The sequence below is a fragment of the Callospermophilus lateralis genome, chromosome 11, assembly GCF_048772815.1.
Source record: "Callospermophilus lateralis isolate mCalLat2 chromosome 11, mCalLat2.hap1, whole genome shotgun sequence".
NCBI lineage: Eukaryota > Metazoa > Chordata > Mammalia > Rodentia > Sciuridae > Callospermophilus > Callospermophilus lateralis.
The window spans coordinates 15,595,044-15,614,348 of NC_135315.1; the positions used below are offsets into that span (position 1 = coordinate 15,595,044).

General features: G+C 33.4%; 1 protein-coding gene across 2 annotated transcripts in view; it reads right to left on the minus strand.

Moving 5' to 3' along the window:
* Positions 1 to 19,305, minus strand: part of Tanc2 (tetratricopeptide repeat, ankyrin repeat and coiled-coil containing 2) — a 454,690-nt gene that overhangs the window by 386,783 nt on the left and 48,602 nt on the right. For both annotated transcript variants that reach the window (XM_076870152.2, XM_077110543.1), the window contains exon 3: positions 13,612 to 13,701. In XM_076870152.2, coding sequence (XP_076726267.1) covers positions 13,612 to 13,678 — 67 coding nt within the window. In that variant the 5' untranslated portion in view covers positions 13,679 to 13,701. The remainder of the gene's footprint in view (positions 1 to 13,611; positions 13,702 to 19,305) is intronic.

Here is a 19,305-nt window from a genome sequence, read left to right on the forward strand (position 1 = left end):
TTCTTATACTTTATTTTAATAGTATGTTTTTGCTTTTGTCATGTGATATAATTTTTTAAAAGTGATGTCTTTCATTTCTAAGTAAACTGTGTTCCAAGTACTTGACCTGTCCATAGTATGTGCTTATTAAGTAATCAGGGATACAAAGACAACACAAAGAGGAAGAATGATGTGTCTAGATAGTATTTAACAGTATGTTAGCCTTAGAGTATGAAGTGTTTCAAAGGTTAATGGAAGGAGCAAAGTAGAATGGCAAATTAACACAATATCTTGAGTAAAGGAATGACTACTCTGATTACTAATATGGTGCCAGAGGTAATAGAATAAATTTTGGGAGCAAAAAAATACATCCAGGTATTAACTGAAATTCATTTTCATTTTTTAGCATTATATTTCTCCCACTAAACATTCTCCAAACCAACTCTTTTGTGTTTAGGATGGAAAGTGGCAGCAAAAAAAAAAAAAAAAAAAGAAAAGAAAAGAAAAATCGAAGGAAAAAATAAGAGCAATTCTCCCATCCATTCCTGCTTTAGACTAGAAAGGAATTGCCCTGGTCGAGAATTATAATAAAAATTCATCTTCTGGAATGATCAGCTGGTTGGTTTCCCAGGCAGGACCTATCATGCTAAAATCCTCTGGGTTTTGGTCTAGTCCTCAGCTTTGCAGGTCAGAAATCAAGTCTTTAATGATCTTCCACGTAGAAAGATAGATCAATTTACACTATGACTGTCTTACATGTCTTTAAAATGTTCATATTATTAACAAACTTAAGGAGGTTTTCTCTCTCTCTCTCTCTCTCTCTCTCCCCCCCCTCCCTCCCTCCCTCCCTCCCCCCCTCCCATATTTGGGCAAATGTGGGTTTGTCCTTTCAATTCTTGGTACAAAAAAGACTGATAACTTTAAAAATAAACTCTAACTAGGTTAGAAAAACAATGTGGCAGGTTCCACTGGTTGCCCATCCAATCCCTTCTTTCATTTACAGAACCTTCATTTTAAGTATTTACTTCACAGTAGGTTAGTTCTCTGCCTAACCCCAGGAGGTGACCCTTGATTAGCAAATAAATCTTAATAAGGTATGCAATTTTATTAATTGGTTTAAGAAAGGTAATTTGAGTAAAGGGATGTGAGCTGAATGGGGGAGCCAAGGTGTGGCTTTCAGAAAACTTTTATTTAATGTTAAAAAGGTACCCAAGAAAAAGTCAGTTGTTCTACTAGTCATTGAACAATACTGTGTGTGGATTTAAAAACTGAATATTTTGCAGTTCTCTCAAAGCTATGTGAGAAGGAATATGAGAATAGCAACCAAAGTGCTGAAAATAGCAAAGTAGAAAGAACTGACAAACCAAATCTTTGGTGATCCTGATGTGCTTTAGAATTCACTCATCTATAATCTTCCAAAATTTGTAGTTGTGTGAATTTAGAAATTCCCTTAATGTCTCAGTTATTTTAAGTTGGGTCTTCAGTAATTATAATTATTCCAACTGCTACAATAGCAAATAAAACTGACCAGGGAAGAGACTACATAGTATCTAATCAAATTTAAAATTTTAACAGGAAGTTCTCATTTCCTCTAAAAATTTCAAGTTTAATGAATATGGAATCTGGAGGACTGAGCTTAGATGTTAAAATATTTTTCCTTCCAATTTAAAATCCTGCCATGGCTCCCTTGCCGCATTAATGGTATAATCCAAATTCTTTAGCGTGGCATATAAAACACATCAAAATCTGAAGAATGATTAACTATCTATTCTTCTTATTAACTTTCTAACTCAGTTTAAGTTCCAGGAATAGACGGAGTTTTTGCAGTTACCAGAATGGACCATATAGTGTCCTATCTCCATTTACTGGCAATTGCTGCTTTCTCTATTTGTATTTCTAACTCCTACTTATCCTTCATTTTCCATTTTTCTCCCTTCCTTTTTGTGGTGCTGGGAATCAAATCCAGAGCCTCACCCATGCCAACAAATGCTCTGCCACGAAGCCTCATTCCCAGCCCCATCTACTTATTCTTCAAAATTCAATTGCATTTTCTTCTTCTTCTTGCCTCTTCTACAAATGTATTGTTCCTATTGGTTTAGAAATCTCTCTCCATAGGAGATTGTTGCAGTATACTGAACTCACATTTGGTCTTTATGTTGTAGAAGGTATACATTTTGTCTTTATAAATTCTTTTAGACATATCCCATATATTCTAATACATTGTGATTTCTTGCTATTTTTCTTTTTTCCTACCATTTTTAAATAACACTTCAAATGGTTTTTCAATTTTCCTTTTCTGTTGTTTTTTTAATATTTATTTTTTAATTGTAGTTGGACACAATATCTTTATTTTATTTTTATGTGGTGCTGAGGATCAAACCCAGGGCCTCACATGTGCTAGGCGAGCACTCTACCACTGAGCCACAATCTCAGCCCCTTTCTGTTGTTTTTTTTTTTTTTTATTTCATTTAATAATTACCCTTTAAATAAATACTATCTTAAAATCTAAAAAAAAAGAAAAAGAAAGACATCTCTCTCCATTATTAATAGACTCAGAGGTCCCTGAAACTAGGAAGTACCACAACATGTATCACAATTATTTTTTCATTTTAAAAAATTTGTTCTTTATATATATACATGACAGTTGAGTGTATTTTGACGTATTTTACATACACAGAGTATAACTTATTCTAATTAGGGTCTCATGCTTGTGGGTGTTATATGATGTGGGGTTGCACTGGTCATGTATTCATATATGAAGATAGGAAAGTTATGTCCGATTTATTCTACTGTCTTTCCTATTCCCATCCCCTCTCTCTTCCTTTCATTCCCCTTTTTCTAATCCGATGAACTTCTATTCTTTCACAATTCTTGATATATGATAAGCACTAAAAACAATTGTTGTGAAGGGGATTATTCAATGAGATTTGGAGATAGCAAAAAGTTCTTTCCTCTATAGTATCGGATGACAAAGATTTATAAAACATATCCACCATCACAGAAAATTCTATTGAAGAGCATTATTCTAAAAGGTTGCTAAGTTAGCTCAAAATGAATTATATTCAAAGTAACAAAATATAAGACTGGAATAATATGGCTTTTTCCAAGAAGTGATGTCATATGACAAATATTGGTTATAAAACATTTTGTTATGGATCAAGGATACAAAAGATAAGAACTATCTCTGTAATCAGTAACACTCTGGGTCTGGTCTGGAAGACACCACTGCCTAAACAGTCTTACAGTAATTATAAATGTTATTTGCCTTGCTCTTTCCTAATTAAAACCATATGCTCCCCAAAACAAAATCTTTAGCAAGCAAAAAGGAAATCTTCCCAAATTTTTCAAATTTTACATATTTTCAAGTTAATACAGACTGTAATATATGAGTAAAAATTTGGTTAAAGTGTTTAACCTAGTGCATTATAAGCATTTAATAAACGTATGTTGAATTTAAATCAACTCTATGAAGAGATGAACAAAATATTTTCCGGTTTTAAATCTTCATAAACATAAGTAAAGAATGTTTCAATACTAGACTCATGCAAAGATAATAAAATCATTTTATAGAAATATTGTTAGATTTTTTATCAATATTACTTCACTGATGATATATCCTACTGACTACATGAAATAAGTTTATATTTCAAAGGAAAATTGAACAATGTTGTTACCAAGAGAAGGGTGGTAACAACACCTAAAAGACAACTTTGGTATAAGGATTATTTTGAGTTAAAGCATTTAAAAAAAAAAAAAAAAAACAGATGCAAGAATGGCACTCTGACCTTCTTTTTTTCTTTCTGAAAAGAGAAGATGCTACTCCAATAGAAAGATACCTACCTATACTAGGAAAAAAGAGTAACATCATCAGAGATGAGAAGGTATAGCCAAAGGAAATTTGCATAAACAAGCCTCATTAAAGTAATCCTTGTCTTTCTACTTCTCCACAAATAACTGCTCTAACCCAAGCCCCTTTCTCCTGTCATCATAATTAACTATTTTTTCATCCAACTTATAAGGTGTTCATATTTAATTGCTTCTCTGGGTATTTTATTTTCCTATGGGGGTGTTATGGTTTGAGTGTGAGGTGTCCTCCAGAAGCTCATGTGAGAGACAATGCAAGGTTTAGATAAGAAATGATTTGGTTATGCGTCTTAACCCAGTGAATTAATCCCCTGATGGGATTAACTGAGGGATGACTGAAGGGCTAGGGTGTGCCTGGAGGAGGTGAGTCACTGGGGACGTGCCTTTAGGGTACACATTTCCTATCTGGCCAGCGGAGTCTCCTTTTTCTGCTTTCTGATCATCATGTGAGTCGCTTCCCTTTGCCACTCTGTTGTGCCAGGATGTTCTGCCTCACTTCTATCCCTGAGGAATGGAGCTGGCTTTCTATGGACTGAGACCTCTGAAACTCTGAGCTCTTAAATAAATTCTTCCTCCTCTGCAATTGTTCTCAGGTCTTTTAGTCACAACAGTGAAAAAGCTGAATAAGACAAGGGTCGTCCATGTGCATGTGAAAATATGTATGTTTTTCTCCTAATTTAATTTTTTTCTCCTAATTTAATTCTCAGCAGCCCAGAGTAGTAAAGTTTTACCTCCTCTGTATATGCAAAACTTTAATTCCCATTCTAATGGTAAAAAAGACATTTCAATGCTACTTGTTCCTTCAACTTACTAAAATATTTTAAAATTAACATAAAAGAAAAAACAAACAAAACCTGTCTTGTTCATCCTTAGTTTAGAAACATCACTGGCTTACTTTCTAAGTAAGTCATTAAAGATCCCTTAGGAACTCCTCTAAAGAACCAAGATTTTTGATGGCAAGATACTTTGTAACAAATGAAAGAAAAATCATGACTACAAATCAGAGTACTCTAAATCTGGAAAAAAGTAAGTTAGCCTATGTATCATCCCTAAAGAAAAAGGGAACAGTAAAACACTACGTCCCTGATTTCCCCCCCCCGCCCCCCACCGTTTCTATTTCAAAAACCCAGCTGTGAAGAGTGGTGGCTTGAATCATGGTCTGACTCTCTTGTGGCTGCACTGTACTAGAAACTGCCTGTGCAAAGATGCAGATCAAGATGGCCCAGTTGCTATGCTGGTATAGGCCAAATGTGGCTATTTGCAAAGGCACATGGCTATTATCACTCCGGACCTTGAGTTCAGATACCAATACCTGGGGATAGAGGATTCTGAGCATAACAAGAAGACCCTAATGTCTCACCGGTCCTGCATCCTTCAGATTGCCTGCTTTCCTGAAACCTTCTCACAAATAACCTTTTGATGAAACAGATATAATAAACATGCTGAGCTAGCTCTAGGACAATCAAACTCCATTAATTTGGCTACCCACCCAGCCCTACCTTTTTCTCTGTGTCTGTCGTATTTACTTCAGCCCCATCGCCTCTTGTCCAGTATCTCCTTAATTAATGGTCACTACTGAGAGCTGAGATGAGAGGACTCCTGGAGCCAAATTAAGGAAACAGTGAAAGCAAGACTGGGCAGAAAATTCCAGATACATATTACCTTGAAGGACACTGGGTTTCTCTTATGAACTGGGAACTAGGGCAAGTTAATGTTATCTGTAGAAAGCTACTTTCTTGCATGTATACCAGGATAACTGTTCCTTGGGATGCTGGTCATATAAGCAAGATAATGTTGATGATGCCATGGCTTCCGCAGCCTAACATATAAAAAGGCCTCTCTTCAGTGGGGACAGACAAAGCACTGAGGACACTGTGAAAAGGACATGTCATTCATTTAGCTGGATATACTGGACAAAAAGCCCTGAGGATGAGGAGACACTGCCGGGCAAAATGTTTGGAGGGACAGAAGTGCTGTCTTTTCAGCATACTAACACTAAACTAACTCATCCATCTTATAGCAGTTTCTGATCCCTTGCAAAATTTCCCCCATAAATCAGATGTATCTCATGCTGTCTTCAGGCACTTTATTTGACCTTCTTGCAACTACCCCAATTGCCTGGAATAAGTGGGCTGCAGATGTGACAGTCTATTTTTTTCTAGTGAGTCAAATGAAGGAAGCCACAATAGAAGAATTCTATGAAAATAGGGTGAGGGAAAGTATGAAAACTGTTTTAAGGTTGAATTTTTTAGTTTCTGACTTTCCTTAAAGTGAGGCATAAAAATTGTACTAAAGATGCTTCCCATCTATAGAAATACATTCTAGAGACCCAGAAGACAAGAAGTCAATGGTTGTTGAACCATATCAATTTTTTTAAAAATAATTTTTTTCTCCTCTTAGCGCCTCACTTACTTCTTGGTTCGTTTGTTACCATTAAATTTTCACTAGCATGAATTTTCACTGCCAAAGATTTTTATTAAAATTTCCATACATCAAAGAAAACAGACCCATGATTAATAATTATATAAGGAGACCACAAGATGGTGTAAAAAAACACAAATTTGCAAAGCACAAATCCATGACCAAGAGTTTTTTAATTTAAAGTTTTCTAAGAAAACAAAAACCTAGATATATTCAAATAAAAAATTTGACAGTATTCAAATAATTTATTATATTATTACATATCAACATACATGAAATGAAGAATATAGCATTAAGAATAAATTGTATATTTAACTCATTATTTAATTCCCTTTTTAAAATCAGAAATTAGAATTTATTTCTTTTTTTAACTCTTTTTTTTTAATATTTATTTTTTAGGTGTAGATGGACACAACACAATGTCTTTATTTTTATGTGGTGCTGAGGATCGAACCCAGGTCCCGCACATGCTAGAAGAGCGCTCTACCGCTGAGCCACAATCCCAGCCCCCAGAATCTATTTCTTAAATAGTTTTCCTTATTGTGTTCTCTCAAATTTATGAATATAGGATTATAAGTGGCATATCATATATTTGCTTGGATATGTCAAAGTGATCCTCCCTAAAATGTTATTTATTCATAAAAAAATTACTGAGCACTTGTTATATGCTAGACAGGAGCTAAAATTATAGCAGTGGAAAACAGAATGAATTGCTTATAAAACTTATATTCCAGTAGGAAAGACAGATAATAGAACAGAAAAACAAGATATAAGAATGTTAAAAAGTGATAACTGCTACAGAAGCAAGATTAAAAGGGGGGGGGGAGAATTAAAGGGGGACATAAAGAAGGAGTTAGAATCTCAGATCAGGTGGCTAGGAAAGCTCTCACAGAGAGGGTGATATCTGAGTAATGACCCTGGTGAAGTAAGGGAGCTAACTAACATTCTAGGCATTAAGCAACAGCAAGCAGAAAAGCCCTTAAAGCAGAAGAAAGCTAACTTGGCTGAAAAGGGGTGAACAAAGAACAAAAGGTAAGCCAGGCATTATTTCGTACACCTATGATCATAGCCACTTGGGAAGCTTAGGCAGGAGGCTCACAAGTTTAAGACCAATCTGGGCAACTTACCAAGACCCTGTTTCAAAATAAAATTCAAAAGGACTTGGGATGTAATTCAGTGGCACAGCACTTGCCTAGCATGCACAAGACCCTGGGTTCAATCCCCAACACCTCAAAAATAAAAAATTAAAATAAAAAAAATATTGAGTTATACAAAATAAGGTCAAAGGTGATTAGGAACAGATATCATAGAGTCCCAGAAATAACTCCTCCAAATCAACTTACATTGGTCTCTTATTTGAAGACTATATTTGGTACCTTGTTGCCAAAATTCTTCACTATAGCCTTCACTATTTATCATTACATTCTACTTGCTGGCCCTCTCAACTGTTTCATTCCCAAACACTCTACCTCAAGCCAGTTAAAAATGAAGAAATCATCCATGACTGGAAATGAGAGATTATTAAACTTTTATTTCCCCAATTCTAACATTCTTATGTACTATTCTAGTTAAGGACATCTAATATTTTCAGTATATACTGAAAGAATGTAAAAGCAAGAAAAATTCTAAGAATAATATGTATTCTATTGCATAACCATTTTTAAAAAATCAGTATCAACTATATCAATATATAGTTAGTAATTAGGAAAATTATGGAGAAATGATATTAATTTACACATAAGGTATGGGGTGATTTTCAAATTAAAAATTCTATTAGAGCTAAATCAACCACAACTTGTAACTGAAATCTATATTTCATGTCTCCATGAAAAACAAGAAAAAAAATCAAAGAGCAAAAATGCAAAAAAAAATTGTTTTAAAAAATAAAATCTATCTCAACCATGCCACACGAAGCTCCTCTTGGCTACAAACTGCTTTAACATATCCTGAGCAACAAAATCTGAACATCTGACTTGCTACTTCAAAGAAAAGACATAAAGTTCTCAGATCTCAGATCTTAATTCCACTCAACTGTCTCAGTAAGTACAATACCTGTAAAATAAGAATTCCATGGTTTCTATTCCAACTATCTGTATAACTTGCTTTTTTCTTTTTCCTTTTTTTTTTTGGTGGTACTTAGGATTAAACCAAGGGCCACCCACATGCTAAACTCACACTCCATTGCTGAGCTATGCCCCCAACTGTATAATTTTGATTAAGACTTTTTGTCTCTCCCCTATAAAATGAAGTGGTATTTGCTATACAGAGTAACTGAGGTAATAAATATTTAAGTCATTCCTTTGTGAAACATAGAACACATGTAAGTTAACTGTTATTCTACACACACTTCATTGAAGAGAAGTTTAACTACATGATCTTTTATATTCTCTTTCAATTAAATACAAATATAGATATATAAATGTAACTATCATGGCAGTATGAACTAATGTAGGAAAATAAATGGTAGTATTCATTCCTTACCCTTAGGATAATTAAACTGTACTAAAAAAAAAAGCATTTCTAGAAAAATCATAAATAAAACTAAGCATTATATTATTAAGTTTTATATTAGAAATACAAGTACTATAGTAGGATAGGCAAAAGAATGAGCACTATGAGCCAAAGTGAAATATAAACTAGATTTTGATAACTGAGTACGACTCAAGAATAAGTGTGTGGTGGCACATGCCTGTAATCCCAGCAACTCTGGCGGCTGAGGCAGGAGGATCATGAGTTCAAAGCCAGCCTCAGCAACTTAGTGAGGCCCTATGCAATCTAATGAGACCCTGTCTCTAAATAAAATACACAAAGGGCTGGGGATGTGGCTCAGTGGTTCAGGGATCCTGAATTCAATCCCCAGCACAAAAATAAATAAATACATAGGTGTATTTTTAAGAAAAGAATAAATGGCAAGTTTATTGCAGACAGGATCAATGTCATGATCAAAGGGGTATAAATAATATGAGGCATTAAAATTACTGACTGGGTAAAGTAGAAAGTTTCTGACTAACAGTTAAGAGAATAAAGCTAGGGAAGTTAGATCAGGTCAGGTACTGCCAATTTAAGTTTCTAAGGAAAATTAATATGGCAGCATGATGGGGGCAAATGCAAGTAAAAGCAAGTCAGAGAAAAAAGTATACATATTCATCAATTCAACAATATTTATTGAACTCCTAAGAATTTCGAAGCAATATTCTAGATACTGGGAACATTCAAACAGTGAGTTTATAGGGTTTAGAGAATACAAAAAACAAAACAAGCAAATACTGTAAAATTACTCAAAGAGTGATATGTACTATAAGGGTAAAAGGGGTGATAAATAGTTTGTGATGGAAAAGAGTACAAAGAAAGACCATTAGTTTAAAAAAAAAAATGAAGAGGAAGGCAGCATTCATGCCATCAAAGACTAAATAAGCTTAGTAAGAGATTTTGAACTTTATTCTAAGACCTACTGAAATCTACTGTAGGGTTCTTCTTAGACAGTTTATAATTTGATTTAGTTTAAGATCATGATGGCCATTTACTAAGTCTAAGCAAGAGGAAGAAGGATCTACATAGGGAGATAATGAGATGAGATAAAGGGAAATCAGTAAACTTGTAATGACTATGTAAAGAGGCCTGATAAACAAGAGTCATCAAACTTTTTTTGTAATGGGCCAGACCAAATATTTGAGTCTCTGTTGTAGGTACAGAACCTTCTTCTTATAGCATGAAAGTAGACATGGTATCAACAGTATATAAATGAAAGAATTAGACTGTGTCCAATAAAACTTTTATTTAACAAAAGCAGGTGGTGAACCAGAAATTTTAGCCTTCAGGCCATGGTTTGCCAACCACAGTACAGAAGGTGAATGAATCTTAAATTCAAAGTTAGGCCTCCCCATTCACTGATTTGCCCCACAAGACTATTTCTAAATTCATGGTGGCAATAATCTGGGATACTGGAAGATTGGCTGTAATGTTGAGTAAGAGTTCCCAAATCAGATGGTGCTTAGATACTGAAATCCTACTAAAGGGAGAGGCCCAAGATTCACATAGAACAGACCTCCATCTAAATATTACCCAATATGGCAGCTCATCAAATACAGGTGATCAGACCCTGATCACAGCTGCCTCACATAGGAAAATGCTTCCCTCTCCAGGAAAATATTTAACTTACTCCAGCCTCTATGTTTTTTTTCTAAATACCATATCAATTAAATAACAGAAAAATACTGAGACATGAAAAATGTGATCAATAATCAAGTGGTAAAGTGATTAGGAGAAGATGCATAAACAATCTAGATATGAGGATTAGCAAAAACATCAACTATTAAACTAGCATTGTTACACATTATAAGTTAAAATAAAAGATAAAGATGAAAAAATTAATGAAAAGAAAAAAAATTCAACAGGAAAATGAAATTTTTTAAAGAATAAAATTAGTATCCTAAAACTAAAAAACACTATCTAAAATTAAGAATGCATTGGTTGGGCTTAGAAGCTGTGACTGAACAGAGCAAAACAAACTATCAATAAACCTTGAGATAGGCCAATACACATTTAACCAAAAGAAAAAAATATTACAGAACAAATTTAAAAAGAGAAAAGAAAAAGAACATACTTCAAGAGATATAAAGGAAGATAATACCAAATAATCTAACATATAAACTAAAGACCCACCAAAAATGATGAAAAAAGGACAGAAGAAATATTTCAAGAGATTATGGTTAAAATTTCCCACAGTTGAAGAAAGAGACCAATATATAGACTCAAGAAGCCCACCACAATCCAAATGAGAAAGAAAATCATACACCTAAGCATATCAAAGTCAAATGCTGAAAACCAAGAAATGGGGCGGGGTGTGGGTAAAGCTGCTAGACGCCACCTATCTACCGCCCCCACAAAAAAGCTTATACTAGTCCAAGGAAAAAAAACAATAAGAATTATGGCTGACTTCTCTTCAGAAATAATGAAGTCAATAGAGAAACATTTTTAAAGTGTTAAAAGAAAAAGAACTGCCAATCAAGTTTTATACCCAAGGAAAATAACCTTTAAAACTGAAGGCAAATAAAGACATTTTTAAAATAAGAGCAAAGTAAAGGTGTCACAGGAAGATTCCTCACTAAAAGAAATTCTAAAGAGTATTCTTCAGACAAAAAGGAAGGTAATTATATCTAAAAAATGAGGGATGTACCAAAGTCTTCCTTAAGAGAAAAACCTTATCAGAATGAATAATAAGGGGGAAAATCCAACTATTTGTTATTAACAGCATAAACATACAGAAATATTGAAAGTAAGAGAGTGAAACATATCATATCTTGTAAATCCTGATCAAAAGAAAGCTGGAGTAGCTATATTCATATTAGACAAACTTTCAAATAAAAGGAATTACTAGAAACAGAGAAACATTTCTTATTAGTAAAAGGAGTCAATTCACTAGGAAGACATAACAATCCTAAATGTTAATATACTAGCTTCCAAAAGCACTATACAGATTTAATGCAATTCCGATCAAAATACCAATGGCATTCCTCATAGAAATAGAAAAAGCAATCATGAAATTCATCTGGAAAAATAAGAGACCCAGAATAGCTAAAGCAATTCTTAGCAGGAAGAGTGAAGCAGATGGCATCGCTATACCAGACCTTAAACTATAAAACAGAGCAATAGTAACAAAAACAGCATGGTACTGGCACCAAAACAGACTGGTAAACCAATGGTACAGAATAGAGGACACAGAGACTAACCCACAAAATTACAATTATATTAGACAAAGGTGCCAAGAATATGCACAGGAGAAAAGATAACATCTTCAACAAATGGTACTGGGAAAACTGGAAATCCATATGCAACAAAATGAAATTAAACCCCTATCTCTCACCATGCATAAAACTTAACTCAAATGGATCAAGGACCTAGGAGTTAGACCAGAGACTCTCTGTCTAATAGAAGAAAAAGTTGGCCCTAATCTTTATCATGTGGGATTAGGCCCTAACTTCCTTAATAAGACTCCTTTGGCACAAGAATTAAAACCAAGAATCAATAAATGGGATGGAATCAAAATAAAAAGTTTCTTCTCAGCAAAAGAAATAATCTGTGAGGTGAACAGAGAGCCCATATCCTGGGAGCAAATTTTTACCCCTCACATATCAGATAGAGCACATATCAGATAGGATATACAAAGAACTCAAAAAGCTAAGCACCAAAAAACATATAACCCAATCAACAAATGGGCCAAGGACATGAACAGACACTTCCAAGAGGATATACAATCAATCAACAAATACATGAAAAAATGCTCATCATCTCTAGCAGAGAAATGCAAATCAAAACTACTCTAAGATATCATATTATTCCAGTCAGAATAGCAGGAAAAGGTATACTCATATACTGCTGGTGGGACTGCAAATTGGTACAGCCAATATGGAAAGCAGTATGGAGAGTCCTTGGAAATCTGGGACGGGAACCACCATTTGACCCAGCTATCCCTCTCCTCGGTCTATACCCAAAGGACTTAAAAACAGCATACTACAGGGACATAGCCACATCAACGTTTATAGAACAATTCACAATAGCTAAACTGTGGAGTCAACCTAGATACCCTTCAGTGGATGAATGGATTAAAAAAATGTGGCAAATACACAATGGAATTTTACTCAGCATTAAAAGAGAATAAAATCATGGCAATTCCAGGTAAATGGATGGCATTGGAGAAGATAATGCTAAGTGAAGCTAGCCAATTTCAAAAAATAAGTGCTGAATGTTTTCTCTGATATAAGGAGGCTGACTCATAGTGGGGTAGGGAGGGGGAGCATGAGAGAATTAGATGAATTCCAGATAGGGAAGAGAGGTGAGAGGGAAAGAGGCAGGCAGGGGAATAGCAAGGGCAGTGAAATGTGATGGACATCATTATCCAAAGTACATGTATAAAGACTCGAATTGGGCATCAACATATTTTATATATAAACAGAGACATGAAAATTGTGGTATATGTGTGTAATAAGAATTGTAACGCAAAAAAAAAGTACGCATATAAAGGCATGAATTGGTGTGAATATACTTTGTATACAACCAGAAATATGAAAAACTGTGCTCTATATGTATAATAAGAATTGTAATGCATTCCGCTGTCATATATAAATTTTTAAAAATTAATAATTTTGTGCATAAAAAAAGCTTGGGAGAAAATAATAAATAAAACTCTTTGAGATTAAAAAAAAAGAGTATCCTGAAGGAATGTAAATTTTATTTTTCTCTAAATTAAACATTTATTAAACAAATAAAAGGTTATAGCACTAATTCAGATCCCTTAAAAAAACATATTTCTAAAATATCAAACAGAATCAACGTAGCATAGTCACTTACCACTTGACCTGTTTTTGCGACTTGATTTCCCACCAGTAAGAAGCATCTTGAGACTATTCCGAAACATGGTTATACTGTTCTAGTACAAAACTGTAAAAGAAAATATGGAACAATGTTTTAAGACTTAATTTTCTATTCAAAATATTTGTAGTAATTAATTTTTAAATGTATATACACAATTAACTGTTTAAATATATAAAAAATTATATCCATATAACAAAAAAATTGACCAAAAAAACCCTATTAAACATTTAAATATGCAGTTCCTTAAAAGTGTACTATGACTATGAGCAGTAGCACATACTTATAGTTCCAGTTACTCAGGAGGGTGAAGTAAGATCACCTGAGTCCAGGAAGGAGTTTGGGGCCAGCCTGGGCAACATAACAAAACTCCATCTTAAAAACACACAAGTATACTACTATACTTTGAGTATGCTAGAAACAAAGGTGGATTATCACTGAAGACCCACAGAAACAGAAAACATAATTAGGTGGCTACAAATTCAGTCCTTTACTTGATTCTTCATTTCTGAAACAGTTTTCCCACATGTAGTCTGTCTCTCCACACCTGACCTTTTTCTCTTTCCCTCTCTCTATATATATCACTTGCAAACTTTCCACTGGCAAGCCAGAATTCCATCTCACAAGACTACTGATATACATTAATCAGTGTCTCTCCTCCCTATGTGTTTCTATCACAGAAAAACCTTTCCAACTTCTCTATATTACCATCTCAAGGATCTTTATCAAAAAAATTTGTCTTCTTTTTCTTTCTTACACAACTTAAATATTTTCCCTATTGAACATCATATTTCAATATATTCTAGTGTGTCCTGTCCAAAAATAAAGTCCAAATTTATCTTCCCCAAAGGTCCAGTTACTGTTCCCAATCCTTGTTCTTCTTCATAGCAAAATTTCCCCAAATTATTATCAATCCATGGTATGTCCAGTAGAATGAATGGAGCAAACACAAAGTAGAGCATGAGTCAATGGATAATATCCAAACCAAAGCAAAGAGAGAAAAAGGTTGAAAAAAATATTGAAAAGAGTATTATTAGCATATGAAACTTACTGAAAAGTTCTAGCATGCATACAATTGAGATTTTTTAGGAAGCGTGAGAAAATGAGAGTATTTGAATAGTAGAAATCAACAGACTAACAGATGACTTTCAACAAAAATGATGAAAATCAGAAGACAATGGGATGATGTCTTTAAAATTCTAAAAGAAAATAAATGCTGTCAAAAATCTATACTTGGATAAGGATATCTTTGAAAAATGAAAATGAAGTAAAAGATAATTCAGAGAAGTAAAAACAATAATGAATAAAAGGAATACTAGAAGGTGTTCCTCAAACACAAGTAAATCATACCTTAAAAGCACATAAAAATACAAAAGAAAGAGCCACAGTATGAGTCAATATGTTGGTGTATATATACATGAACAATAGTAAAAAATAAATAAATAAAATCAATCTTCATAATTTAAAAACATATGTAGACTTAAAATAGTGACAACAACCTAAAAGAAGTAGGATAAATGATCTAAAGTTTCTAAACTACCTTTTGTCTGGTAATAATAAATAATTTCTATTAGACTTTTTTAACTCTAAAACTCATGTAGTAGTCTCTAATGTCTCTTAAAATTAATTTAAGCAATAAAAAGAATAATTTAAAATATCTTACAATCAAAAAAGGTAAGGCATAAGAAAAGATATCACAGTATAAGTGGACAAAATACAAAACAAACAGTAAGATGAAAATTGGAACTCAAATTACATCCATTATCATGTTAAACATAGTAAAAATCATATGTAGACACACAGAGATTAACCGTAAAATGATGGAAAAATATATACCATGCAGAGGACAACTAAAAGGAAGCTGCTGCAGGTATACAAATTCCAGTCAAAACAGATGTAAGACAATATGCATCATTAAAGTAAAATGGTTGTGGGCATAATTGAGAGGTAGAGTTTTTGCCTAGCAAGCACAAAACCTTGGGTTCCATACCATAATGCTAAATCTGAATGCTCAACGTAACAGAATTAACAAAGCTTTAAAATAGACAAAGCAAAAGTATAGCCAGGCACAGTAGTGCACACCTATAATCCCAGTGACTCAGAAGGCTGAGACAGGACTGCAAGTTTAAGGCCAGCCTTGGAAACTTAGCAAGACCCTATTCTCAAAAAATAAAAAGGGTTGGGGATGTAGTTCAGTAAAGCACCCTGGGTTTAATCCCCAGTACCACAAATAAATAAAATAAAGCAAAAGTATGTAAGACTAAAAAGATGAAAGACAAATAAAAAAAATCACATACCTATGTAAACAGCTAGAGGGTCAAGCAGGAAAAATACACTAAAATATAGGGGATTTGAACTATAAAATTAATCAACTATTTATGCACATATATATGTATATATAAAATGTTCTTCCAAATAAGAACAGAATATACTAACTATATACAAAATACATACCAAAATAGACCATATTTTGTGTTAAACAGCAAGTCTTAATAAATTTCAAAAGACTGAAGTCTTTCCTAGTATATTTTCTGACTACAATGCAATGAAGCTAGAAGAGAATATTTGTTTTTAATCTAGTAAATCTCCTATGAATTGACCAGTGATGTACTTCTAAATAATCCAGGAGTTGCAAAAGTAAGTAAATCACAACGGAAATTTAAAAATATTTGCAATGAATGATAATGAAAATATAACTTACAGAAATATAGAAAAAACTAAAGCATTGATTGTAAAGGAATTTATACTTTAAATGTATGTATTAGAAGTAAAGAATGATACTCAATATTAAGTTTCTTTCTCAAAAACAGTAAATCAAATCCAAAGGAATGAAAAGAGAAAAGAGCAGAAATTAATGAAATAGAAAACAAATGCAAACCAGAAAAGCAATGAAACTGCCAAACCCTTAGCAAAGCTGATCAAGAAATAAAAAATTACCAATGTCAGAAATGAAATAGGGAACATCATTTCAGATTCTTAAGGGTCTAAAAAGTAGACCCTTATTAACTTTATACCAAATTTAACATATTATATGAAAAGAACCATTTCTTTGAAAAATACAACTTACCATATGAGTTTGAACAGCAACTCTATTATTAAATAAATTGAGCTCTATTATTAAATAAATTCAATTTATCAAACACTCTTCCCAAAAAGAAAACTATAGGGCCAGATTTTTTCACTAATGAATTCTATTAAGCTGTCAAGGAATAAATGACACTAATCTTATAAACATTAAGAAAAGAAAAGGAAAGGAATCTTCACAACACATTTTATGACAGCAGCATGATATTACTCTCCAAACCTAACACATAAGAAAACTGCACACCATATATGCCTCAGGAACACAGATAATCAAAACTTTTTTTTTTCCAATTCTTCGACAGAGACTCAATAAAATGTTGCTGAAAAAAACATTAAAGACAATCTAAATAATTAGAGATATATAATGTTCATGGATTAGAAAGTTCAGTATGGTTAAAATTATATATACAGCTGGGCGCAATGGCACATGCCTGTAATCTTGGTGGCTCGGGAGGCTGAGACAGAAGGATCATGAGTTCAAAGCCAGCCTCAGCAATAGCAAGGCACTATGCAACTCAGTGAGACCCTATCTCTAAATAAAATACAAAATAGGGCTGGAGATGTGGCTTAATGGCTGAGTGCCCCTGAGTTCAATCCCATCCACCCTCCAAAAAATTACATGTACATGTGTAGTTTTATTATATTTATATATAATATTTACGTATATATAATTATATATATTATATTGTGTATGTATGTGTGTGTGTGTATATGTGTGTGTATGTGTGTGTGTGTGTGTGTATATATATATATATATATATATATATATATATATATATATATATATAATGTAGAGTGAAAGAACCCTTATATAAAAGTGAATGCACTGAATTATTTTACTTAGCCCAAACTCAAGAACAGATTAATTAACAGTAGAAAAAAAATAACAATGATTGTCTCTTGGGGGTAGATAAAAGGACTAACTAAGAATGTACATGAGCAAACTTTCCAGGATGTGTTTTGATGGAATCTGGGATATACAAGAGTATAATACATTTGTCAAAACTCAGCAAATGTTTACAACAGATTTATGCATCACATTTTATTTAAATTTTACTTAAAAGAACAATGTAAACAAACAGTGAACTCTCCATGATGATATTCATGCTTAAATATATAGGGAAAGTAAACCCATTCTGCAATTTACTTCAAAATGCATCAAAAAAATAAGATGGATTAACAGATGGAGGCATACACAGGAAGGTGGCTATGTGATAAAAGTAATTACAGCAAAATTTAACACTAGAGCTAACTAAAATTATTCACAATTATTTAAATAATTGCTCCCACCTTTCCAGAGAACTGCCCTTGGCTGACTGGAATCATCTTGCCTGGGAGTTTCAAGTCTCCCTACCCTAATCCTAGAAAGGCCCTCAGCCAATGACTGATTAATAGGGTACAAAAGACCAATAATCCTTAACTCAAGGAGGAAACAATTTTGTGGTATGATTTGTGCTCCAAAACTTCACCCATCTCTCCTTATGCTTATTTTTCTTCAAAACTTTACCTATATATAAATGACATATATGTCTTTCTGCTCAGTATCAGTTCTCCCACTAAATATAAGCTCCCATTTGGCATGGAAGCTACTTGTATAATTCACTGTTGCCTCCCTGTAACTAGAGATAAGATCTAGTATACAAGAGTTGCTAAAAAAAATATTTACTGAATTTATCAATTATATTTCTTTTGTATGTTACTGTCTACATCAGATCCCTTGTAGAGAAACTTGGTCTTATATATCTTTTTATTCTCAATACCTAGTTCATGAGAGGCTCTCAATACAGCTTAAGGAAATAAAGGAAATGAACAAAGACTTCATTAATCAGAATATTAACCTAGTGCAGTTGGGGATATGGCTCAGTGGTAGAGTGCTTGTCTAATATGTGCAAGGCCCTGGGTTCAATCCCCGGTAACACAAAACAAAACAAAAAGAATATGAACCTAACAAAAAGTAAAGGATATGATGTAAATAAGTTTCAATGGACCAAAAAAAAAAAGAGGTTCTGAATCAACTGGAACAATAAGAAATGAGTATTACATAGGGTGAATGAACACTAGGGATAGTCAGGAAAAGGCATGAAAATTCTAGACATGGCTCAAAGTTTTACCTGGAGGAGCCAGATGCAGTGGCACATGCCTGTAATCCCAGCAGCTGCGGGGGTGGGGGTGGGGGGGCTGAGACAGGAGGATAATGAGTTCAAAGCCAGCCTCAGCAACAGTGAGGTGCTAAGCAACTCTAATACAACAAAAAACTGTCTCTAAATAAAATACACAAAAGGGCTGGGGATGTGGCTCAATGGTCTAGTGCCCCTCAGTACCTAAAAAAGTTTTACCTGGAGGAAAATCAAGAAAGTTCTAGTCATAGTTCAAACTTTTATCTGTCTCAGACCCTCCTAATATTTATATATAATATTTATATTAATGTTGTTCAAAGTTTCAAAAGGACAAAAATATAAATAACAGATTATTAAAACAAATTATTATTGAAAATTTAATAAGATTAAGAGTCAAAAATGATTAAAAAAAAACCCTCATCTAAAAATCTAAAAGATGATACCCTAACATTAATAGACATAAAAAATTTTA